The 26,040-nt window shown below is 35.9% G+C and overlaps 1 protein-coding gene across 1 annotated transcript in view; it reads right to left on the bottom strand.

Annotated features, from left to right (window-relative positions):
- The window catches only part of LOC148658383 (FRAS1-related extracellular matrix protein 2-like), a 100,253-nt gene that overhangs the window by 47,126 nt on the left and 27,087 nt on the right, over positions 1-26,040 (bottom strand). The window contains exons 3-4 of the mRNA XM_088639494.1: positions 8,240-8,386; positions 4,066-4,296 (exon numbers count right to left, since the gene is read on the bottom strand). Coding sequence (XP_088495620.1) covers positions 4,066-4,296; positions 8,240-8,386 — 378 coding nt within the window. The remainder of the gene's footprint in view (positions 1-4,065; positions 4,297-8,239; positions 8,387-26,040) is intronic.

The following is a 26,040-nucleotide window of genomic DNA, read 5'->3' as shown; positions in this document are numbered from 1 at the left end:
CATCTGGGCTTTGAAAATTCAATTTATGAGGCCGTTTTTAAAAATCATTGTTTTTCTACAAATTGCTTGTGTTTTTTACCCCCTGGGTTGCTTTAAGGAGTGTTGGAAGAACATAACAAACATTCAGTGTGTTCAATTATTTCCTTTCTCGTCTGGTCCCACAGTCTCAATGTGGCACGATCCAGGGGCCGTTAAGTTGATAAGTGTCTGTCTAAAACCATTTTCCATCAAGCATTTCTTGTTAATGATTATAACTGACTTACCATCTCTTAGGTTCTGGATCAAATTAAAGAAAATTGACTTTTTGTGGAGCTGTTATTCGGTCAATAATGTGACAGAAGTAACTTTTTCAAATGATTAGCTCAAAAGTACTATAATGATAAACTGATTTATTTAGGGTTTAAGCAAGGGTTTTGCCTTCATATCTTTTTTGACACAATGTTTAATTTTTATTAGATGGATCTCATGCACATGAGTTTTTAAAGTTTACTTAGCCCCCTTAAAATCAGTAAGAGATCAAGACTAATAAAGTGATAATGAAAGCTCTCCTGAGGAGCTGTTGGAACTTTAATAAGCCAGCATGAGCACTCCATGATTCTCTTTGAACACACTGCAGAGCCAGCAATAAAGCTATCTTTTATAAATGCAACTGTATGAGCAATTAGATTCATCACAGATTGGAATGTTAACAAATCTGTCAAGGGGCAAGGCAGAGATTGCAATCAAAAGGTTTTGATCTGTTCTAAATATATAAAAGTGATCAAATCAAACTTTTGACTTGCCTGTCACCTGGCAATTGAAAATTGCAGATCTGAAATTCAGAGGAACCTCTTTATGATTGATCCATCATCATCATCAATAACTACTACTAATATTGCTATAATCTCTGCTGTGTATTATTGTGAGAATCCTTAAGTGGCTTTTTTAAACTGTATGGATGTCTACAGAGAAACAAATTATGTTAATAAGGACAGTCCCATTTATATTGAGCTGGTAATTGTGAAGGTGTAGCTACTATGACATTCTATATTGGCTGATCATGTAAAGCCAACTTTGAGTTGTTGCATTCAGATATTTTGATGAATATGACTAAAGTGAATTAAAATTGCTACATGAAAAGCTAGGTTTTTTTCCAACCCAAACTAAGCTGTATTAATATAAAGTTAGAAAAAAACTTGTGGAGGGTTTGAGCAAATTGTTGAATCTCACAGTATGCATGCAGTATACCTTCTGACTGTGTCTAAGACTTTTTCAGTGAATTAGTTGACAACAATTAGTTTAGTTTAGTCGACAACTTTATTTAAGTCAACAATGGAAAACTCCAGATATTTAATCCTACTTCCATGTCATTTTTCTCAAGTGAAATAATTATTTGGATCAGTCGGATCACCATCTGAATCAGTCAAACCATCTGTTTTGTGGTTGTATCCAGTTGCTAACTAAAAACTACCTACAGGACTCTTGTTCACAATTGTAACTGCTCATCCCCAATGTTTGCCAAAATACTCTAAAAGCACAATTCCAAAACTGTATAAAGAAAACTTTTTTACTGATCTGAAACCTAAGAATGTGGCAGTGACATTTTGCTGTTGGGTCAATGTTTTAATTCCATACAGATCTTACATATTTTTAAAAAAGACAGCTGGAAATCACAGCAAATGTTCAGTTCAAGGAGTGTGGACTTAGGGTGGCCCTTTGATATGACTCTGTTTGAACATCTTCGGGATGAATCATCCTACAGTACTTCTTTATTCACACTTTGTTACCTTTCAAAAAGGAATGGAGGTTTCATTATATCTCTCCCCTTGGGACCCCTAGATTTTTACAGTGCTTCAAGGCAAACTACAATAAGATCACGTAAAGGAAAAAAGATTCTAAGAGAACATGTAATCTGCAACCCCAAACATTGCTGCTTTTAAACAGAGATAAACAGTAGAGAGACTCCTCCACTTGATATATGCTGTCACTGAAGCATATAAAGTACATCAGACGTTCTGCTATTTGAAATGAAGACTCCCTCCTATACATTTAAATTGATAAAACTGTTAATGTAATGTGGCATCCCTTGGGTGATAATCTGCAAGGGTAGAAATGGGATTCTACATCTGCTAAATGCCAATGTTGCATTACCTGAAAGGTCAGACTGCTCTAGGAGAAGAAAATGTTTTCTCGTTCTTAGAGGAAGGCCTTACCTTTTTTCACATAACATTTCACCTAACAATTTAATATGGTAACAGTAATGTAGGTGGCAGTGTTATTTTCTTGAGTTTACAGTATGTTTTGAGCAAAAGCAATTTACAGAAACCAAGGGGTTAACTAGATAACAAGTATTGCTGCAATGTCACTACCGACAGGACCTTGATTATACGTACAAGGGGATTGTGCAACTTTCTCAGGACAACACAAAGCAAGCAAGTGCCTGAGCTGGAGCCTGAGACAAAAATCTCTTGGTAACAAGCTCTTGACTTTAACCACTGGCCTACTTAGCCTTCACTTCAGTCAACTTTGAAGCAGCAAGATATTTCCTTAATGGGGTACATATAGTTAACATCTAATCTTTTGAAACACACATGCCTTCTGAGTAACCACAAGAGTACATCAATCTTATGGTTACCACCTTCACACTAGACCTTTTTGGTGATGTGGTAATGTTTTCACCCACTCCAGCATTGCATGCCTCATCTCCAGACCAGATTACTACTCCAAACTTTTATATTTACATTTGGTCCATAAAATGATTGTATTTAGGTTGTAATTGCGTTTCTACTTTGTAAATCCATTTGTTCATTTTCAGAATGAGACTAACCCTGGCAAGAGCTGTAGTGAACCAGAACCTAACCAAGATGAACAGAGCACCAGGTTGGGCTAACTTACTTTGTATTGTTTAAAAACAATTAAAAAGCAAAATCCTTACAATTGATTTAATTGTATCTGTTATGTTATTTACAGTACAAAAGCCTTTGACGTTTGCTTATTTTTTGACAACCCCACAGGGACTCCCGCTGGAAGACTGATATTAAGTTGAGCTCCAATTGAAAAATAAAAATGAAGTTGAATCCTTGTTTTTGAAGATGCTAATATATTCCAAAACATAATTTTGTATTAGTTTACGGGCACTGCAGAAGACAAAGACCAATACCATGGTGCTGTAGCTTTATTGCTGGTGAGAGGTAATGGGGTGCCATTCTGGATTGTAAATCTGGCAGTGACCTAGACAGAAGCCCTGTTAAGATTTGACACAACAGAGCTAATGTGCTGTGGCAGAGAAGGGAAGGCAGATGAAAGGGAAACACTAGCATTAAACAAACAGGTCAAAGAGCACCATGTACTTCATACTTCCCAACAGAGAACTGGTGAACCTACTGCCACTCATGTCTGCAGTATAATGCACCTGTTGTCAAACCGACGTGCTCTCATCTTTTTGTGAGATAATTCGATTTGTCACCTTTTACCATAAAATTGAGGAGAAAGGAGAAAAAAAACAAGATATGTTTTTTGTTATGAAGCTGGCCCACCCCTCCCTTAAAGCCTTCTTTAAACTTGCAAAAAGTATTCGTTAAAACCTTACTGGAGACATTTTCACACCTAACAGAATAACTATAATACTATTTGTGCATCAAATGAGGAACGTTGGATCTCTTTCTGAAATGTTAAGGCAGAGGTACTCAAAAGGCCGCTAAATAGATAAAAGTCACCCCTCAAGCTCTTTTTGCAATAACACAAAATTTTTTTAAACTGAAAACCCCATCTCTGCTTTAATGGTGTGGATAAGCTCTAGATCCCTTTTATCACTGTTCAGACAGAACATGCCGAGTGAATTGTCCCTCACCTTTGCTCCTTTCTCTGCATTTAGGTGCTGCAAGTATAAAACAAGAATGTTTCAAAGAATTCAGTTGTTGCCTCTTTCTACCTATTAGCGGACTAAACTGGTAAAATACAGGGAATTATCTGGTGTTGTGTTGACACTGCTGTAGTAGGTTCTGAAGTGAAGGCGATTTATGTTTAAACTAAGCATCTGCGTTTTCAAAACGTCGAACAGAAAAAAAGGAAAAGTGAAGGACTTACCATCAGCTGGGTCAAGGATCTCCACTGTGGCAATTTCAGGAAACTCTAGAGCAGCCATGACTGGTTCGGACAGGACAATCTGAAACGTCTCAGACTGCTCATACTCCTGGTCAGTCAGGATCCGAACTTTCCACATTGCCGTGGTTTGGCCTGGGTTAAACTGCACTTGCTTCTGCAGTTTCCCCCTAAAATCTTTGTCTTTTTCCGCTGTGCCATCCTTGGTGCCAATGCCTGTCAGGGAATCAACAAGAAAAGCCCATCAATGAAAGGCCTGCAGAACGCATGTAAATTCATATACACTTACTGTTTACAAACAGACATGTTTTTAAATTTGCTTTAAAAAAAAATCAAAGACCTAGAGGCCAGCCACTGGGCCTGCCTTTGTTCTGCTTTTCCCAAACATCATCTCCCTTATCCGAGGAGGACAAAGCTTTCCAGCATATAGAGAATAGAAGTAAACTGCGATGGAAAAGAGAAATCTGATTTATTTTAATTCAGAGCTAATACAGTCACCTCCAGTTTCAAAACACACAATTGTAAGGTCCTATAAAAATTTTCTAGCCAATGTAATGCCATCAGTTCCAGTGTAAAGCCATCAAAGGCCTTGTGAAAAACTTCTTTCCTGAGATTTCTGTTCTGCTGTCAAGGGAAAGACTTCAGAAAATGGTGTCACATGGATGGTCTCATCTCAGGGTCTGCTTCTAAAAGGTTATGTCTACCAATGGGACAGGATAATCAATTTTCTGTCATCCCTGACACATAAGGCCATTTTCAGCTCTGTCAGTCAGGCCCCTACACGTACATCACCGTTGTCTCATTCGCTTTTTTAAGCTGGTCTCCCGCTCAGTTGGGTGCCCACCATGCCTGCTGAAAAGTGTTTGATCTCAACAACTTCAAGCTACAGAGCTGGCAGATCACCTTCTGTCTGGGCTGTTATGACAGCTGCTGTACGCTACAGAAACTCGCCGAGTTCTTTTTGATTGCAGTGCGCCACACTGCAGGACACTGGCTTTTAATAAAACATCAGACCTCAGTGGCTATTGCTAAGGTCAAGATGGTAACTTTTTTGCTTATGCGTGGCTGTAAATGCATGAGCATCGCAAGCCATTAAGCCTTAAGGACTGTTGCCACAAAACCCACACTAATATCTAATTTTTTCATTGGTTCACACAGCTTTAAAAAATCCAGCCAAGATTCAAACAGTATATGTACACTGAAAAAAAAATCAAACTTTGCAAAAATCTTCAAAGTAAGCCCTTGAGTAAAATGAATGATTTTTCACATCCATATTTATTCTTGCAGTAGGAGTCAGATTCCCTTAGGATCAATAAGTTCATGAACATGCTGTGAGCACACTTTTCTTTGTTAAAGCTGCAGTAGAAAAATCCATTGTGATAAATAGAGGGTATAGCACAGTCAACTCTTGAAAGAATTAGAGCTAACATTTACAGTTAATATTGGTTAACATTGCCACCAGGAGTCAGCACCAAAACAAGAGAATTTTCTTAGCTAAACTGTGACAAGACTGAGGTTATGCCTTCCAAAATCAGTTCAACAAAGCTGGTAACTTCAGTGCTGCTGCTGACAGTGATTAAATAAAACTCTTTAAGATTTAAGAAACATTAGTGTTAAATTTGACCCTGTGTTGACTTCTTTAGTTTATCTTTAAGTTTATCTTTCTCCCACCTGTGTGATACTATTTGGTTAAGACTTTAGTTCTGGTACGTGATGCTGAAATATTGATTTATGCCTGTATTTAATCAAGATTAGACTGCTCTAATGCCTTACTTTTGGGGTATTGACTAAAGTACTAAATATTATTCAGTATGTCCAGAATACTGTGGCTCACGTGCCAACTAAAAGTACACTGAATCAGCATGTAACATTTGTCTTCTGTAAATTATGATTGCTCCCCATGAAATTCAGAATGGGGAGCTGGAGCCTATACTAGAAAGCAACAGGCACAAAGAGGGACTCCAGTCCACTGCAGGGCACACACAGACATAGACACACTAGGGACAACTTTTTCCTGAAGACAATTAACCTACTGTACCAGTATTTACCTATCAGTAGGTTGAAAGCCAGTTATCCTACCAGTATGTCTTTGGACTGTGGGAGGACATTGGGACACCCAGTGAAAACTCACATGAACACAGGGAGAATATACAAACTCCACCAGCCTGGGAATGGAGCCCAGGGAGGGCCCTAGAGCTGCAAGGCAACAATACTAACCACTGTACCCCAGTGTCGCCCATGTACAGTATATTAATATGATTGTTCTACCATAGATAATTTTTTTCCACTCTAAAGTCTGAACATTTGCAGTCTTTTCCAGACCTGAAGAAATACCAAATTAGCAAAATCAAAAGAAATTAAAATCTATGTGAACACCTAATCATTCTGTCTTTCGGTATGGGAGACATTAGGTAGGGTTACATAAATAACAGTCACTAATGATAAAAAGAGATTTGCTGTGTAGACTGACTGGGTGCTCTGCCTAATCAGCACTAGAAAAGATGGATCATCAGTCTGTGTAAGACTCCCTTCTCTGACGTTAGGAGTCCTCATTTATTTTCAGAACTAAAAGTTTATACTTCAAGATTAATGCAACAGCCTGTGAGTAACGAGCACAGGCTAAGGATCTTGGAGCAGCAAGCTGAAAGTCAAAAGCTTCATTTAAGGAGATGTGGAGTGCTGTATTTACTCTCCTCCTACAGTAACTCAAGCTTTTCATCCTGCTGGTGATAGGCAGGTGATGAAAAAAATCCCTCCTCTAAAAAAAACAACAACTGTAAGTTTTCATGTTCTCTCAAAAGAAAAATAAGCTACCTTTTAAAATAGTTTTGAGAAGGGAAAATACATTTGTCAGAAGGTAAAATGAGGGGTTCCAGTTCCAAAACAGACCTTCCAAATGCAATTCTAGTTTAACTGAATCAGTTTTAAATGTCAAAATACTTTTTGGCTGTAAATCAAAGATCATGGCCAGAGAATCCCAACTATTAAACTGCATAAAGTAAAACTCACTCGTATTTTAAGCACAAAGGCATTTGGAATTTTTTTGCTGAACATATAAACACAGCACTTTTTTATAAAGCACAATAGGCTTATTCCCACCAGTTTTAAGAGAGAAATTTTAAATTTGCTCTTGTCATTGGCTTCTTTAACAGAACACTGTAATGTTCATAACATTGACATAAAAGAATTTTGATCAAAAATTTAAAAACGTTTTACAAAAAATCATCTTTCTCTCCCTTAACTTAGCACTTAGTAATAAACTGTTCAACAGTAATTTATCCAGCCATTCTAGCAGGTAAGAAATGCTAGAGTCAAAACTAAAAGTCACTTCTAATACAGTACACCTTTTATATGTGCTAACTAGAACAGCTTAAAAAGAAGACGGCAAATGAACTGCATCTTTCTATGGTTAAAAAGTGAATATTTAAGTTTCATTTGCTTTGTAGTCAGGCTTTCTTAAACCTCTTAAAGTAGCTAGCTAATCAGTAGCTAATCAGCTATAAATGGTCGTACAGTGTTTTATAATAGAATTTTATCCAGCAAATCAATCCAAACCAACAAGAGATAAAAAGGTCAGCTAAACGTTATTTAAATGATTTGATATCCTTTAGGAACAAAAATGTATAATATGATGATTCTCAGATGACTCTGTAAGGGCGATGCTCTCTTAACTGCAGTCAAGGAAAAGCCTCAAAAACCAATAACAAAATACAATGAACTAAACATAATGTAATGCGCAAATCTTGCAAGACCTGCAAGTATATGTGTGAGACAGCCACATTTGGATAGAGTTAGATTACAAATTATTTTTAATTAATAATTTTAATTAATAATTAATATCATGAAAAAAATCTTTAGTTAAGCATTTACAGTGCATTTGAAGACTGGAAGATGCTTTTTTTGTGTTGAGGTGCTGGGTATTATGCTTACAAAGCAGCAGAGTTTCTGTTATTCAGTCCTCAAGAGTAAAATGTCAGCTCCCATTGCAAAGATAGCAAATATCTTTCTGTGGACACCACTAATTTAAACTTCACCCGGGCTTAGAGGCTAATCAGCTGAAAAAACAAGACCCTTGCTTTGCTCTTCTTTTTTGGGAGGAGTTCCGTGTCAAAGGCGAGCTTATTGGAAATCATCCAACATTTTCACCTTGCCCACTTACTGACAAAGGACGTCTCCCCCAGGTAACCCCGCCGCTTCAGCACCACCTCCAGAAACTTGGCCTCTTCGTCCACCACGTAGTACTCCTTCTCCAAAGAAATCCAAGCCCAGTTCAAACGGAAAAACTGATTCCTCAGCTTATTTCCCCCTGCAGGACAGACAAAAAAAAAAACAATGGAATATTTAAACAAATTACTATGTTTGAATTAACCACTTTGAAGGTACTATTGGACATTGGAAATCAGGAGCACAGCTACACTGCATATTTTCAAACTTCTGACACACTGTATACACTGTACAAAATACATGTACTGTATGTGTGCATGTACAGTATCTACAGTGAGAGGCATTGTCAATGCAGCAAACGAGCAGCATTTGTTTGCAGTTTTAATTTTGTCATTTATATATTCTGTTTAAAAGGTCTGTTTACAGGTCTAATAGTTGTATACAGTATCAAAGCACTAATTTCCAGATTCTCTAATCCCACTGTCTTTTGTTGAATTAAAACATGCAACCTTGCAATTTCCCTCCTTAAACTCTGCAGATCACCTACCTAGAAGTAACGTTTGATATCCTGCCAGGTAAGCTGATTCTTACCTTAGCAATTATGGCAAATGAATGATCAGCTATTGTATTCAGCTGAGAGAAAGATATAAGAGAGGAACTGTAGAACTCCATTACAGCTAGCCTTAGCTGCCTGACTTCAAATTGAGTTAAAAGGCGAGACATTTTTTTAAAACTTATTTTCTACTTCTCCTTTGAAGTTTCAGAATCAGAGCACAACCCTGTGCATTCCTTCGGGGCTTCATTGCCAGCCAGGCCGATATACACAAAGAAAATTACTAATATAGCAGTAGCTACACCTCAAGGGGAAAAAAAAAGTCTGCCCTCTCAAAAACCATGCATTTGTTGATTAGAAGAGTGTCTGACTTCATAGAAACTTGCAATAAATTAAAATATGTTATTAATTGAACAGAAATCCTCCCTAGCATTGATTTATAAAGCCGAGAGTAAGTACAGAGGAAATTGGTCGGGTTTGCTGTAGTTAAGCTTGATTTTAAAGGCTTGTTTGGATTGATTTGGTAGTAACAAGACCTGTAACTGTTGCCAGCTACCCTCTAGCTGTCACATGCTGCAAATCCATCACGTTTACCCTGACCAGTCTGGCATGCTGATATTGTTTCATGAATGAACTTGGCACTTGCATCAAGTGCTGCAACGCACTCAGAGATTTGTGGGAAGAGGGGTGGGGGATGGGTTGTGAGGCACACAGGGTTTCGGGCTAAAAGATGGCTAAAGGATAATACCCAGGGTTTCCTCAATTAAAACATAATGGAACTAGATTGAAACTTCAAGGGAAAGTCAACAATGTAAGTTAAGGCACACAAGCTACATGAATTATTAACATTATTTAAAGGAAATGCTAAAAATGCTTTATCTCTGTGCAGAACCTAAACATCTGTCTGTTTTCAACTATTTTATTGGCCTTCAGCCACGTACATTCTACATAGACAACTAATTGTGTTTCAGAATAACTGTAAGTTTAAAATAATAACGGAAATTAGAAAAATGTTTGGAAATGGAGGCTTTTTTAAGTTGAGCACATCAACACCCGTTTCCCATATAGGATCTGTCTGTTTTATCATATACTACACTGTCACATACCGATTTACTAAACCAAAAGGTTTGAAGGAGTATCCTAATCTTGCAAGTTAAAAGTCTTCTGGTTTCGAACAGTAAACAGTGAAGGAACTGAAGTAAGAGATAACATTACTCCTGTCTTGGAATCCTTGCACTGGCTTCCTGTCAGGTTTAATGTTGACTTCAAAATCCTCACCCACAAGGATTGGGCCTCAATACCTGTCAGATTTACTCCCCACCTCCATTTGTTCAGGAAATCCTGGTCCCCCGTGTATCCCCCAAGCCCATCTGCACTCTATGGGTGACAGGGCTTTTCCCTTTATGTCCCAAAGCTCTGGAAGTTTTATCCCTGATGATATCTCATTCCCTGAGCTCTTTCAAATCTAGACTCAAAACCTCTCTCTGTAAAGCCACTTTTAAAGGCGATATATAAAATAAAGTTGCCATTTATTATTATCATTATTTTATTACTATTGCAGTATTCAAAACTGGCTTGGGCATTGGGAAAGTCAACCCAGTGGACGTCTTCATAATTAACAGGGAAACACAAACTCAAGCTACAACTACATGAAAGTGAAAAGAGGGTATTTCTTTACACAGAGGATTGTAGGAAGATAAAATAAGCCACCCAGCCATGTTGTTGAAGTTAATATCCTTACTGACATATTTCAAGAAAAGACTGGACAAGGTCCTGGGATCAACTACAGTATCTGTTTACAACCAAACAGACTAGGCTGAATAGCCTCTTCTTGTTCGTAACCTTTCTTATCCCAGGGTGTTTCTCGAAAAGAGCAGGGGTGTTCCCCCGCATCCTGGCCAAATTTCTTATTGGCCTTTATCAATTATGGCCACCTAATAATCCCCATCTATGACTTCATCACTCTGCTCTCCTTCCCACTGATACCTGATGTGTGGTGAGTGTTCTGGTGCACTATGGCTGCTGTCAAATTTTCCAGGTGGGGGCTACACATTGGTGGTGGTGGAGGGGAGTCCCCATTATGTGTAAAGCGCTTTGAGTGGAGTGTCCAGAAAAGCGCTATATAATCGTAAGGAATTATGTGCTTGTCGGTGGTGAAGTTTTGATAGATTCAGGTCTGGTAGTTCTGGTAGCATTACCATTCTTTGTTTTGCCCTGTCAACTCCACCCCTTTGCTCATATTTCTGATCCTTCCCTCTCTTTTTGTGTTTTGTGTTGCTTTTTATTTTTCAGAGTTGAATTAACCTTGCTTATTCCTTTGCAGCTTCAAGGTGATGCAGCTCTGCACTCTTAACCTATTATTACAATACTAATCATGCAGTTAATTACTTGCTGGCACTGCAGTACTTCTATAAATAAGTTTGGAAACTCAGTCCACTGCAATAATTTCCTGCAATCAAAGTCAACATGAACTTAAATGACATATAAATTATTTTTAGAAACCAAGGAACAAATACCTGTGCACGCCAGTAACAAATATAAGCCCCAGAATAAAATTAAGCAGGACTTTTTTCAACCAAGGCAAACATGTATGATCCATTGTAAGATGTCAATTAAGGTAAATCAGAAATCAAATAAGGACTTTTTCAAGGTTCTGTTGTTTTCCAAGAACAGGTCCTTAAAGCCACAGAATCTCCAAGTGGAGTTCAGTTTAATCTGTTTTTTTAATAACCCACACCCAAGAAGCCAACTGGAACAGGAGGATTTTTTCAGGCTGTTCCACTTCATTCATCTGAACAAACGCACAGACTTTTAATTTGCTCTCTGTTTAGCTCCCTTGATAAGGCACTGGAGAAAAGCTGGCTGAGCGTCACAAGTAAACACAACGTGTGTGATCCTTGGAATGTGACAGCTACTGTTCTGAAAGTATGACAAATTGAAGGCATTATCCTATTAATGTATCCTTCAAGCTGCTTTGCAGTGCTGTAATCTTTTTCAACTGCAGTGAAAAATTACACAAACAAGCAAAAAGGTTGTGCTGTTCACTGGGCATCCAAATATTTGCATTTATTACACTATTACAAAACAATTTTAATTATTATCTTACAATATAGTAACACTGGTATGTGATGAGATATTGTTTTTGTTTTTTCTGCTTTCATCACATTCCTGAAAGAGCTCATTAATACATGTGCATTATTATTATTGGTCTTACCATTTATGTTTTGCATTATTTGTTGTGACTTTCTTGGCATATTTTATGTTGTGGACTCACAACTGCCTTCTATTGTGTTTTGCCTTTTGTATGGCCAACCATTTTGAAAAGGTTATACCCCGACTGACCTCTGTATACTGTAGATTGAAATTATATCCCACATCAGGGGGAACTGGAGGTTCAGTTTAGAGTATTTAAACTTACTGTAGCACTTGTGAGGAGACTAGTTAGTGTGGTGAAGGCCTAATTGTGTGAGGGAAATAACTGTCAGCTGTTTTATAGCAAGAGTTTCCTGTGTTCAAAGCCTGTATTAGTGCCTCTATTAGTGGTGAGTCTGCTGGGAGATACTGTAAATTTTTGTTCTTGCTTTTTTTTTCTATTCTTATCCGTAAATGATTTGTCTTGCTTTAATTAAACAACTATTATTAATTACATTTTATTAATAATATATAATAATATACATTATTAGCACTTTATTTTTGGGAATCTGTTTCCTTTTATAAACTCCTGTGACACCCTTCATGTAAAGACAGAGCATCGTTAATTATAATGCAGCAGTTTGCTGTTACAGTGATGACCTGAAATCCATTTGGGCTGAATTAAACATAAAATAACATGTGCTATGTCAAGAGATGTGTATACAACACTCTGGTATCATTACAAATCCACACTATGTTCCTACATAGTTAGGATGTGCACATTAATTAGTTAGTTGTTAGTTGTGCACAACTAATGTGCACAACTAATTACAAGTCCTCTTTAGGTTGTTTTGTGTGACATTCAATGCCATCTTAGAAATGAAATTCCCTTTTAATCCTGATTTACAAACCTTCTTCTCTGGATGAAAAGGAAAGTATATCTATTCTTAATTCAGATTATGTAATATAAATCCCACATTCCCACAGTTTTATTTCATCCAACTACTGTATTTCTCACCCTATTTCTGATTGACCAAAGTTATTGACCAAGATTATGTAAAGCAGTACTGAAATAAAGGAGACCTGTGTCTTCTCACTTTAGGTTACACTTACAGTACAGTTTTTCAATACCATTTATAGAAACGATTTGGGGTTGATATTATTTCACTATGAACATTAGAAACAAAAGAGTTATAATTATTTACATTGCTGTTAAACAGATCAGTAAGCTGAAAAAGCACACTCCCTCTTCTGCTTGGGTTCTTTTTAAACAAGACTCCAACATGGAAATTTCAAGGAGAAAAATCTTATAAACAAAAAAAACCTTGTTAAAACAAAACCTTATATTACTCACAATTACAGAAAAATCAGACTACAAAACAAATACAAAAGAAATCCTAAACATTACTGTTTTTCTTTTTAGTTTTTTTAAACATAAAAATACATTTCAGACCAAGCATTAAGCATCACATTAAATACTATTTTACTTTTGAATTAAAACTTGATTTTACATTTGTTGCATATCTATTTACAGTTGCTTCACACTCGTTATTTCAGTGAATGAATGTAAAGATAATTTAACATTGACTGAAAAAGCAAATCTTTCCTTTAGTTTCAACTTCAGCTTTATGAGCTTCGAGAGCATTTCTGAATGATAATATTCAGTATTCTGTTAATATTTTGAGGTTTTATGCAACATAGGCTGAACTGTCACTGGCATCCTTTTGTGTATATTTACAGTACAATTATTTTGCTTCCAGAAAAAAAAATCATGCAACACTACCTATAATTTCTTCTCTGCCTATATCCAGGTGCACTTATCTGCTCCATTCCGAGTTAGTGGTTTGGAAGATAAATATTCTGGCTCTTTGGTTATGCATTGAAACCACATATGATGACTCCACTAGCCCATTCAATTTCTCATAAGGAGGTGAGGTATAATCTGTCAATGTACTTTGCTTAATTTATAATCACATTTCAGAAGCACAAGTGGCGGAGCTCTGTTGTACATCCTTGCAAAACTTTAAGAAAATGTCTTTCAAACAGCTTGTAAGTTGCATAATATTAAAAGACTTTGTGGAAAACAGAATGATTCATACATGGCTGTTGCTTGTCCTTTAACTCTGAAACAACTGCATGTCACCCTGAAAATGCTTACATTTAAGTATTCCTTTCTGAAGGTTGGAGAACAGTTTTATAGATTTACTAACAAATGCACACTTGCTGCAATATCGCAGTAATCAGAAATTCTTTGTAACAGTGATGGTGTTCAAAGGATCCCACCCACTTTGACAGGCTGAAAAAGCCTTGAACAGAGAAGACTGCAAGGGGACCTGATAAAAAATATTACTTCAAGGGAACTGACAAAGTCAAGCCAGTGGACACCTTCAGAATCATCACTCATAATACGAACCAGAGGACATTAGTTAAAAAACCTGTGGATGTGTTTTAAAACTAAAAAGACAAGATACTTCTTTACCAAAATGACCTCCCTTTGTTTGTAACTATTCTTATGTTTAAAAGATATTTTAATACCTTTTATACGTTTTGTAGGATTTAAAAGAAAAAGAATTTCAAATGACATGACATGAAGCTTTTATGTTTTTAAATCACTTTAAGAGCAAAGGAGATTTTTACAGGGATGGTGTTTCAGACTGAAGAAAAGGCCTTTAAAGAGAAAGGGCATTAAATAGTGTCAGGTCCCTTGTCTTCCAATAGCTTGCTTTTAATATCAGACAATGCTGACCAAGGGATTCAACCCTTCCTTTCTATCTGGATACACATAGAGTATATCTGGAAGCAGTTTGACCTCAGTGGAACTGTTTTTTTTTTTTGCTCAGACTTTTCATTCTTTTCCTTACAAATTGACACAACTAATGTGGTAAGCTCAAGGCTTCTATAGACCCTACAATCTTCTAAGGTAGAATAATATATTGCCCATTAAATATGGCACATTAATGCATTGTGATTTCTGCAAAACTGTCAGGATGGAGAAAAACAGATTAAGTATGCAGTGATAAAACATATTGAGTGTCTTGGCATTGAAGAGTAATTGCTCAAGATGCTTAAAAAACAGTGGTGCTTCATTATTTCGCACAGAATGTCATTACATTTGACGCTTTTTCTCATTAAAAAAATCAAATCACCATTTTTATTACACCAGGTGGGTAGCTGCGTCAGCATGCGTAGGCTGCAAAGGAACAAGTAATAGGTTTATTCCATGCTGAAAAAAAAAAGAGAGAAAACACAACGTTTTGGCTGTGGAACCTTCTTCAGCATTTTTATTACATACCCATCCATTCTGGAATAGGTAATAGGTTCTTGGTGCTGACCCATGTACTCACACAGGGAGAATGAGGAAATGCAGGCAGGTTCCCCCAACTTGCCCACCCTTTGAGCCATTAATTCATTAATTCATTAATCGATCGATTTCTTTATTCAATTCATTAAAATTTAATTCATTAAAAGATCGCATATTCCTACTGATGGTGACCAACTTTCTCCGCCACCCACCATTTAAGTACCGCACTCATCAGGTTGATGAGTGGCAGGCCATTTACACTACAGATCAGATAAAAACTGAGAAATTGCTTCCCTAATTGCAACAAATCAGAATAGGAGAAAACAAGAAATAATATACTGTAAGAACAGCATTGCCATGCCATCCAAACACAATCCTCCAAATATTAGATGGTTTCTCAAATGAATGAAGATTTAAACCCAAATCTAGAAAATAAAGTTGAAATGGTTGTATGTTTCTGCTCACTAAGAAGAAGCCCGCCCTTCAACTGGTACATCACTACAGTCTGGATAAGGTAATTCTTCTTAAGCTTACAGAGACTTCACATTGGACAGCAGAGATAGCATTAAATCTTGGGTGTTAAATAAAGGCTTTTTGACAATCAAGCAAGGGTAAGCAGAGCCAGTGAAATCTTGCCAAGTACTTAGTACTAGAACTGGCTTCTCTCAACTTGCCTTAATTTATTTACTTAGTACACTATAAACCTATGTTTCTGGGTTTACAGACATGTCCAGCACTTTAGCTGAGTCAGCTAAAATCTTGTCTTGCTTCAGTTGTCAGCTCTCTGGCTGACCATATGATTTCTTTATTTTAAAGAAGTAAAGGAGTACCGATGGATAACTGGTGCTAAGTGACCTGTGCACAGAAAATGGATTTTCTTTTAATTAAGATAAGGAAAGGGCTGGGGGAGCCCACTTCAAACGGACACGAAAAACTGGGAGGTTAATTTTTAACAAAAACAGAAGTGATCATCCAGTTCTTGTTTGTATTACAGAAAAGTGGTTTTTTATTTACTGCTGATAAATCTGCGCCAAACAGTTAATTCCACAAGATAGGAACTTAACCAGGATGTGCCACAGGCTCCTGCTTAATTAAAAAAAAATGAAAACAGATTAAGTCAGATTAAGTCATACTTCAATACACAGTAATTATCAGAGTAGCAATTAATTGGTCCAAGAATTTCATCTAACCGAGCTATGAGTATCTTGATGATTCAGCACTTAAATGATTCGGAAAACATCCCCCAAAGCTCCAACACTCAGTGCACAGCAAAACGTTTCATTTCATAATGCAATGTAGTGCACTTACTGTATCTTATACTTTATTTTATACTTATACATAGAGGGTCAATATAAAAAAGTCTGCTCATTAAAAAAAAAGTCTGGATTAAAGATAATCCTTTGATACTGTCAGAAACTCACTTCAATTTTTCTTTTGTTTTGCCTGTGGTAGGTACACACAAAACACGCACAGAGTGCCTGACATGTCACACTACCAAAACCATTAACATTATAAAAGTTTACATTTCACTAAGGCAAAGAGAGAATTTTTATAGATGTTTTTAAAAAATTAGGAAGCAAAGTGGAGGCAAAGATCAAATTAGATCAAAAACATGTATTTTCAAAGAATGCCCAAGTACCCTTCCTCTATCCAGCTGTTATTACATATTGTTAGTTTTTACTGAATAAATCTCTCTTTTTGGAAAAAAAGAACTATGCTGTGATGACTTACCAGTTCATTACTGTTCTGGCACCACTGCAAATGAAATTTATGAGATCACCACATGGTTCCTACACTGCTGTTGAAGTGTTACATCTTGTTTTGTTTCAGAAATCCACCTTTTTATAGTAAGAATTTTTGTTGTAATTTTAAAACTATAATGACCTACTGTATGGCTCTAGCATTTTTTAATATAAAAAGGCATTCATTTAGATGCTTATCAATATGTTTTTTTTTCATTTGAGTGGAACACACTGCTGCCAGCACAAGAAAATGTTGGTTTAAGTTCAATCATTTTTTAATTACCATCCAGTAATCAGTTGTGGAACATAAACACCATAAAAATCTAATGACTCCAACCAAAGGTTTCTCGGATAATTACTATTGCCTTTGATTTTTTTTTTCTGCTGTTTTATTTTCATGAAATAGCTGGAAAGTAGGTTTAGGTTTTGATGTGAAAGCTTTGAAGATTTCAAAACATGTTATAAGAGTGAGCTGAATTCATGGTTTCACATGTAATAATGCTGAGAATATTTAATGTCTATGCTTCACTTTATTACTAAATCTGATACTTTCACATGGGCTTAACAATGGCTGGACATGAGTATTGATTAATGAAGCTTTAAAAGCACAGATCCCATTTCTGAGGCTCTTATGTGGCTCTGACCAAAATCATAGTGATGACTGAGAAAAATAATCCTAAAATCACTGGATTAAAGTTTGTGTTCAGTGACTTTGAAGCTGTCCAGTTTTACTCCAGTTTTCCAAACAACACCAAACGTTTCACTTTTAACCCATTTGTTCACTGTGAGGCTTGTAGAGTGAAAAGAGGGGAACAATGACACTGCACATACTGTACTGTATCTGATTACAAGTACAGTACATGTAGTAAGTCCACAGATCTCTCTTAGTGACATAAAGGCAAGTGATTTGACCTGTTGAACGGTGTGAAAAAAATGTGACAAATGTATGTGGCACACCTACTGTATATGCATAAAAACAGGATAATACTGCTGTAAATTTGAAACTTTCATCCTTTGGTAGTAATATATGCAGTAGGTATACAAGAATAGTTGTTCTACTGGTTATGTTTATTAATTCTCAAGGACATGTGAAATACAAAAGAAAGCACATTGCTATACAATGTTAGACACTCTACACATGTAGTAGCATATATTGGTATGAAATAAAATTTCAGGATAGATATTTTATAACCATTCTTTTAAATTACCTGCAGTTGTACATTCAGTTATATTGGCCTAACATCATTCCAGCAGCCTTTACTGTTAATGGCACCAGTCTGTGAAACTGCGCAGTTCAGTGACAGCCTCTTGCACTTCTGCTGTGTAACACTATGACTGGTCTTATTTGGTTACTTGAGAGATACGCTTGAAAGCACTGGTGCTCCTACTTCACTGTTCTGACAAGTCTGGAGAGTAGAAATATGTCCCGACAAAGCACCTGACATCTGACCACTACAAAAGAACATATTCATTATAGTTCAGAAAAAAAAAGAAATAATATACAGTATATATGTATTGCATTAGGTACGGATTTATTCCAAGGAGAGCAGCACAAGCACCATTAACAAAACTGGCTTGAACATCAAAAGCTAAATTCAAAAAGCAAGAATTCTTCAGCTCCCTAAAACAAACAGTGAATAAGGACCCTTTTCTCATTGAGCTAAAAACAGAAAATGCTGAAGAACATGCTCGGAAATAAACATCTCTTTTTCTTCTTTTACTGTGTGCATGACCTTGATGGGGCTGATACCACCTATAAAAATATTTATGTCGCTATTCTGCATTTTGCTTCAGATCAAGGAAAGGTATATCATATGCCAATAGCACAAAAGCAAAGATGCCCATACTGTATATTGTAGCCTTTTATATTATACAGAACTCTTTACCAAAAGAGTAACCCATAAAAATGGAGTGAACAAAATAGCTTTAAAAGTTTATCCAGTGAAATTTCATCTTCTGGTAGCATTATAACACAACACTAAAAGTATTACTACTCCTATTGTAATATACAGTGATTATAATATTATATTATATACAACTAATGTCCCTACTGCTATGAGCAAAGAAAACAGATCCAGTTAGGAGTTAGGGTAATATAACCTATAGTATATAATATCATAAATTCAGTAATAAAGACTGTGTTCTTTCATAAAAAGTTTTTCGATTATCATATGATCCTTATTTTACAGTATAATAACTTAAATAAAAATAAACGAAAGTTTCAAAATTAGATACTCCTTTAAAAACTCAGAAATATTAAGGTTTATTTTGTAAGTCTCTGAAGCAGATGTCTTATAAAAAATCAAGAGCTAAATCTTTGTGAAAAGCCTAGCTGTCAGAGATTAAGAGCTAAAGAAATTCTGCACAGCCCTGACCTCTGTCCACTCACCCTTCTATAGCACAGGAACAGGGCATAAATCTCATTCAAATGTCAGCTCTTTCCTGCTCATTGGAAATATTTTGTGCTCAACCAAGCTGCCCTGAAGGAGAATGGGCACTTTTGGAGTGATCTAAAGAAGAAAAATCAACGTGAAGAGTGAAGGTGACTCATGGGTGGTGTGGTAACACACCACCCATGGATCAAATTGTTTCCAGTTTTGAAACCATTTTTTTATATTTGAACACAAACATAATAAGAAATTTAAAGAACACATACTGTAGTATTAAACATTTGACCCTTTCTTACACTACTGATGTTTCAGTGTACAGTAGATGCATATGCTATTTATTTATATACACTGCTTATTTTTAAAAAGAAATTTAATTCCTTAAGATGATATTAGCATCACAGGGAATTTGAACTGAATAATTGTTGCATATCACCTAATTCTGTGGGATTGTTGTTAAAAAAAACACAACCTATATTCATATTCTGTTTCATTATACTAAACACCAGTAAGAAAATCTTCACCAAATTAACAGTTCATCCTTTTATGCACACCCACAATATGTTTTATGATCTGTTTGTTTAAAATCTAATAGTAAATTAATGTAAACATGAAGATTTCTGTTTCTTAAATACAAAAGCCACTTCTCCATTGATTCCAATAAAGCCCACGAGGTTGTTGTGGAAACCGTTTCAAGACATCCTTTTATTGGTCACAAAAGCTGCAGCCCTGAACTTCTGAGGAGAGGGCGGTCGGAATTCCCAAGCTTCCTATTGAAAACCTGCTTCTTTTATGGTCGTGAGGGAAAAAAAAAGTACAGTGTTCTAACTAAAGGTCAAGCTTGCTGTAATTCTGCCCCATGCCCTGCTTCCCAGTATCAAAAATGTGAATGACGCCAATTTGCCTGCAAGTGTTCAAACTCGGCAACCTTTGAAAACAAAAGCAAGGAAAAGCAAGGTATGACAGGGACTTGGTGCTTCATGACACTGTTCACTTGAAAATATCAGCACCACCGTAAAAAAACAAACAATAAAAAACAAATGTGCTAAATTCTAATGGCATTGTCCTTGCTTAATTGAAAAGAAAACATTTCCATAGTTTAATTGGGGGGATAAAAACTATTCTTAGAACCAGTTGCAATGAATTTCAATTTAATTTCGAAAAGTTTTTAATGAGAAATTCACAGTCAGTAACTAAACCTATGCAATGCAAACTTTGGACCAAAACATTTTACCCTTAATAATTTTACAGATATGTCTTTATAAAGTCTGCATTTTTACAAGGACAAAAATCCTGGAATCAGAACTTAAGGAGCCTTGTTTTTGGAAAGCGTTTTCTCATTTTAAACTTCTTCTCACTGTCTTCTCTGTCTTTGCCACACGACAGAGAAAATTGTTTTCAATGGTGGATTCTTTCAGCTCAGGATGAACTTTGTCCTTTAATTTCAATGGTGTTCAAGTCACCATATTACTCTCCTTATTACGTTTACACTGTCAGAGATATTCAGTAGAGAGTGTAAACATTGAAATGCTAAGATGCTATATAATATATAAAGAACAAAATTTATTTATTAATGCTCCTCATAGTAAATCTCACAAAACTGCACACATAAATCTGACAATGGCTACAGTACAAGCTGGTGAATACTGGGTTAAGAAAAGCTCTTCTAAATCCTCAAGGTCATGTCTTCTTCAGAAACTTTGGCTAGATGATTAAATTTGAAGATTACAGTTAAGCCTTGAATGGGCACAAGCTCTTCAACAATGTTTTCTTTCTTTCCTAATTGTAATTTTAACACAGTTAGATCATTGTGGGGTGGTGTAACAAAGTGGGTATGCCTTTGGACTCATGACTGACAATGTGAGTGTACTGTACCTCACCTTGAATGAAGTACTCTACCCTGTCTGCTCTAGTCCAACCAGTTGTATAAAGGATGTTTGCTGGGGGGTGATTCCTGAGATAGTCAGGCACCGCATCCAGATGAGTGCTCTCTAGTCCACTTAGCGCTACAGAAACAAGGATGAACTTTGTCCCAATGACCCACTGTGACTCTAGTCTTATTTCTTTACCTTTTTTTTTTCTTAAATGCATCTAAACTTGTGTCCCCAAACCTCATTCTATACATAAATACTTCCAATATCAGGAATAACCCTGGATAAGAAAAGGGCAAAATTGATTCTGTTAAACAAATGGTTTTGCTATAAACATTCAGTTCTACAAATATTCCCATAGGCACACTACTGTTTTTTATTCAGTTTCATTCTATTCCCATTAAGCTAACCAATATTTTTACTCTTTGAAGTAAGATATAATATTACTACACACAGATGTGAGAGGGGTGCTCCCGAGATAATTATGATTTTTGTTATTTCTAAATTTCCCATTGCTTTTATCATCTGCATGTTGCTTGAAACCCTAAGGAAAATCCATACTAACTTACTTGACTGTAGTTTTTTAATTAAATTTTAATTTTTTATACATGCAGTTAAAAATTTAATCTATTAATTTCTAATTCAGGCAAATTGTAGTCTGGTACAGTATATCTATGTGATGAATAGATTCACACATTTAACAAGGGTTAATGTCACAATAAGAAGTACAGTACTACAGTATGTGAAGTCATTATATGGATTTGGTTTGTTTTAGGTCATTATCCCAATATTATGAAATGCCAAGGGAAAAATTTTAAGCCCAATCCACTGGAAACTTTTACGTCTGTGCTATGAATGTCCATGAAAATACATATAGAAAATATGCATACTGTACATTTTAAGTGGTATCCAACCAAAGCAACCTCACCACCTGCTGAAAATACTTTCTCATTTTTACTTATTTTTATATTTCTTAGTTTAATATTATTTCTTAAGTTTTGCTATATGGAAAAATATTTTGCAAAAAAAAAACAATCCACATTTAAAAAACTAGCAACTACAGAATCATTCTGTCTTAACATGCACATAAAGGTCATCCCAGATTAAATATTGAAAGCCTTGGGAATAGGGCAAGTCAATTATGCATGGCCATTACAGAAACTGCAGGAAACAACTGTCAAAGTCACACGAACAAATCCTGACTTCACAAACATACAGTCCAACCCCTTCCACATCAAAATTAAATACTGCATACTGTCAACCGCATGTGCAAAAAAACTTCTAATATTGTACTTTTATAGAACAAGAGGACATATGGGAATATCTATAACATTTCTTCATTAATGCATCACATCTTTTCACCTTTATATATATATATATGTTTTGTATGTACTGTATCTAGTTTTTATCATTGAAGTCTAAGGTTTCAATGTGAGTCATTGAATCTCCTTTACAATGCCTCCAATAATTATTTGAACACCTAGTGTAGAAACAGCTGCAATATACACGGGTCTATGAAAACACTTTGGGAAATTATTTATGAATTTAATCTGCCTCTCTAAAATCCTTTTGGAGGCTGGCTGCATTCAGCATGCCAACAAGCCAGAAAACAAGATTTATGTCACAGCGTTTGTCCTTCCAAAAGCTGCAATTGTAGGTTCTAGAGGAGGTGAGGCTCACTGCATGAGAATCATTAAGAGACACTGGATCTGCTTTGTTTCTCTAAAAGCTGAATAAACTGGCAAAAAAACACTAGGAAGTGAAGACGAGCTAGACTTTGTAGATCTGAGGTTACACAGTAAACCTAGAAGAAGGGAACATCACAATGAGGGGGTAAAGCATGCTTTTTCTTGACCTCTGAATAAACAGCCTTTGCTCACTTGTCAAAACGCACAATGGCTGGCTGTTTGCTGAATGCCTTAGTGAAGCACAACAAAACACTGATCTGCGGGTGATTCATGAGCTCTATGCTAATAGGTTGGGGTGTTTGTTGGTCTTTTGAGCCAGCCCCACTTGCTTCATTTACCACCCATGTTTAAGCTGAATTAATAGAGTCCAGTGTTACTTTTGTTCCGGCAACCATTGTCTGATGTGGTACCAATGGAGGAATGACCTATCTCTCCAAGAGGCAAATACTACAACCCAGTGATACATTAAAACAACATAAATTAAGTCTCTCTGTGCCTTGAAGAACAGAGCAAAGAAAACAAGATTTTTGTATGGACTTCAACTTTGTGACCCACCAACTGTCACTTTTAACTTGTACAGCAAAGAGCCCAGAGCCAGAATTGTGAACAGAGCAAATATTACGTAATTCTAAAATTTTCCTTGTATAGAAAGTGCACATGGTTACGAATGATGTTCTAAATCCCTTTATTTTCTCACAGCATTTGCTGAATTGAAAGGAAAGACTTTGACATGTTCAGATAACATTTAAGACTTTGATATCGAAAGGCAAAGATAACATAAGAAGAAAATATCTATAAAGGATTGAAATAAGCAGTTTAAAGTGCACTTTAGGACATCATTTTTTTATTTTCAAATATGTATTGTACTATGTTGTTGCTGGCTAAGCTCTTCTTTATAATGCAGAGAATGTCCTGCAGATGTATGCCTCTTTTTTTACATTTTTTCACAATATGGTAATATAAAACGTTAGACAGGTGCATGAATATTGAATGATTGTACTTTTTAACTGATTAACCTACAACAAAAGTTAACTTTAAGTAGGACAAAACAAAACCAACCCGGGTGTTGAGTGGCCAGTGCTTAATATTTTTTCAATATTATTTCAATGAAAAACAAACAACCCAATGTTGTGACAACACAGTATAACTTTCTTGTGCTATCCTTTTTTTAAGTACTCCAATTTGAAAACCTTTGTACACTTCAAAAACCTGCTTGACAATAATTGGAAATATCCTTTTCTACATCTGGAGTTAGGACCTCACTTTAATTCAATCCTTTGAAGATCACACATGTTAGGTTAGATTAAAAAACTATTACAGGTGTATGTAAAGGAAAAATAGTCCAGTAAATTTTAGGGTGAAGCACATTATTAAATGGAGGTTGTGCAGTCATAACTACGGTCACAAAGATGCTTCAGTATGATCATGTCCATTAGCTAATAGGGATACACCTCTTTAGAATAGTAAAAAACATGGATGAACAAGGTTTTTTGGGACACATGTGGAAAACAATTAACCAGAAACCTTTTTGGAAAAATATGAATTCCTTGACTTTTAAACCTTGCCTGCCTGCAACATCTAAATATGGGAGGGCCTACTGTTGTAGTGCTTCCATTTTATTTTTATAACTAACTGTTGTCATCAAAACATAATGACACATAAGGTGGTACTTTGCTTGGGTCATGTTCTACTGACTGAACATCAAATATCTGAGGCAATTAAAAGCTCCAGTATATAAACCACCCTACAGTGAAGCACTCCTGAGAGGAGAGATGCAAGATGAATAAGAACAGTCTCAACTTTCACATGTGCTGAGCTCTTTATCTCCCCTAAATGTTGACTAGAGGAATCAACATTTTTATGGACTCTCCAACACAGTCCTGTCGATTGCTCTGAAAATAAAATGACAGTTTTTTCAACAGAGTCTTTTTTGCATTATTTACCTCAGAGAGCACCAATTGCTTTCATGTCACCCTTACACCCGTTAAACCATAAATCTCCAGGTTTAAACCCTACTCCTCTCCTATACTGTAGTGCTGTGGAGGTCCTTAAAGACATATGTGCTGTCAGAGATGTGCATTCTTGAAGCACTGGCAACATGACTTGGAGATTAGTGGGAGCACTTGTTTTATAATGAACTTGCACTGCCAAAACACTAACTCCTACTTACTGAAAAACAGCTGTCAACAATAATTTACTCAGTCCCGTTGCATTAGTTAAAAGAAGTGAATGGCTAAGTTTGTTTCCTCTGGAGATGAAATTGTATAGTACTAGGGAGAAATGGTTCAGAGTTAAAAACATTTGTCACAGCATTAAATTTAAAGAAATCTAAAAACGGATAATAAGAACCTTATTGGGCACAATCCAGATACTGTTGTTTTTTTGACAATTTACATGATTGGCTTATTTTTAGACTAAATCCAGTTCAGCCTTTGTGAATTTTCACTTAAAAATACAACAACACCAGATTTATCGCTGGAAGCTTTTACTAGGAAGCCAAGAGTTTCCTCATGAATATTCAGGAAATATATTTTTGGGCACTGATCCTCTCCTTTAATGCAAAACTGTCACCTAAAAGCTCAAGTTACTGTTGGCCTTCTTTGTGTCCGAAATAAAAAGAGGTATACAGATGTCTGTTGAAGTGGAAGTCTAACCCAAAAAACTAAAACTAATTAGGACCTCCATTGTATCCATGTCACAATACTAATGGTTTATAGATATTGTATTTTAATTTCAGGATATATTATACAAATTAAAATACAATAAAAAGATCTAAAGCTTGCTAAATTTGGAGATTTTCCATGAAAAATAACCTTAATAAAAAACAACTTAAGATGACATTGGAAACAATGGAAGTTTAGCCAGATCAACTACAAGCCCTTTGTGACTGTCAGACATTAATTCTCAGAACAATTACAGTTTATCTAGTTAATTGCATTATTTATTAATTCCAGCCAGATGCCTTTCAAGTTTGCACAGCATTAAAATCATTCACACAATGACTAGTTCGGACCCTATTTAACCAAAGTTCTTAAAACTGCAGTAATTTAATTTTTTTTTAATTCAAATTTATGAGCTGGCTATGTAGTAGTACATACATTAATCTGGCAAACATGTTGTCA

This window comes from Lepisosteus platostomus, chromosome 7 (genome assembly GCF_059453375.1).
Source record: "Lepisosteus platostomus isolate fLepPlt1 chromosome 7, fLepPlt1.hap1, whole genome shotgun sequence".
NCBI lineage: Eukaryota > Metazoa > Chordata > Actinopteri > Semionotiformes > Lepisosteidae > Lepisosteus > Lepisosteus platostomus.
The sequence above is the reverse complement of the archived record's forward strand: the minus strand, read 5'-3'. Positions and strand labels throughout refer to the sequence as shown.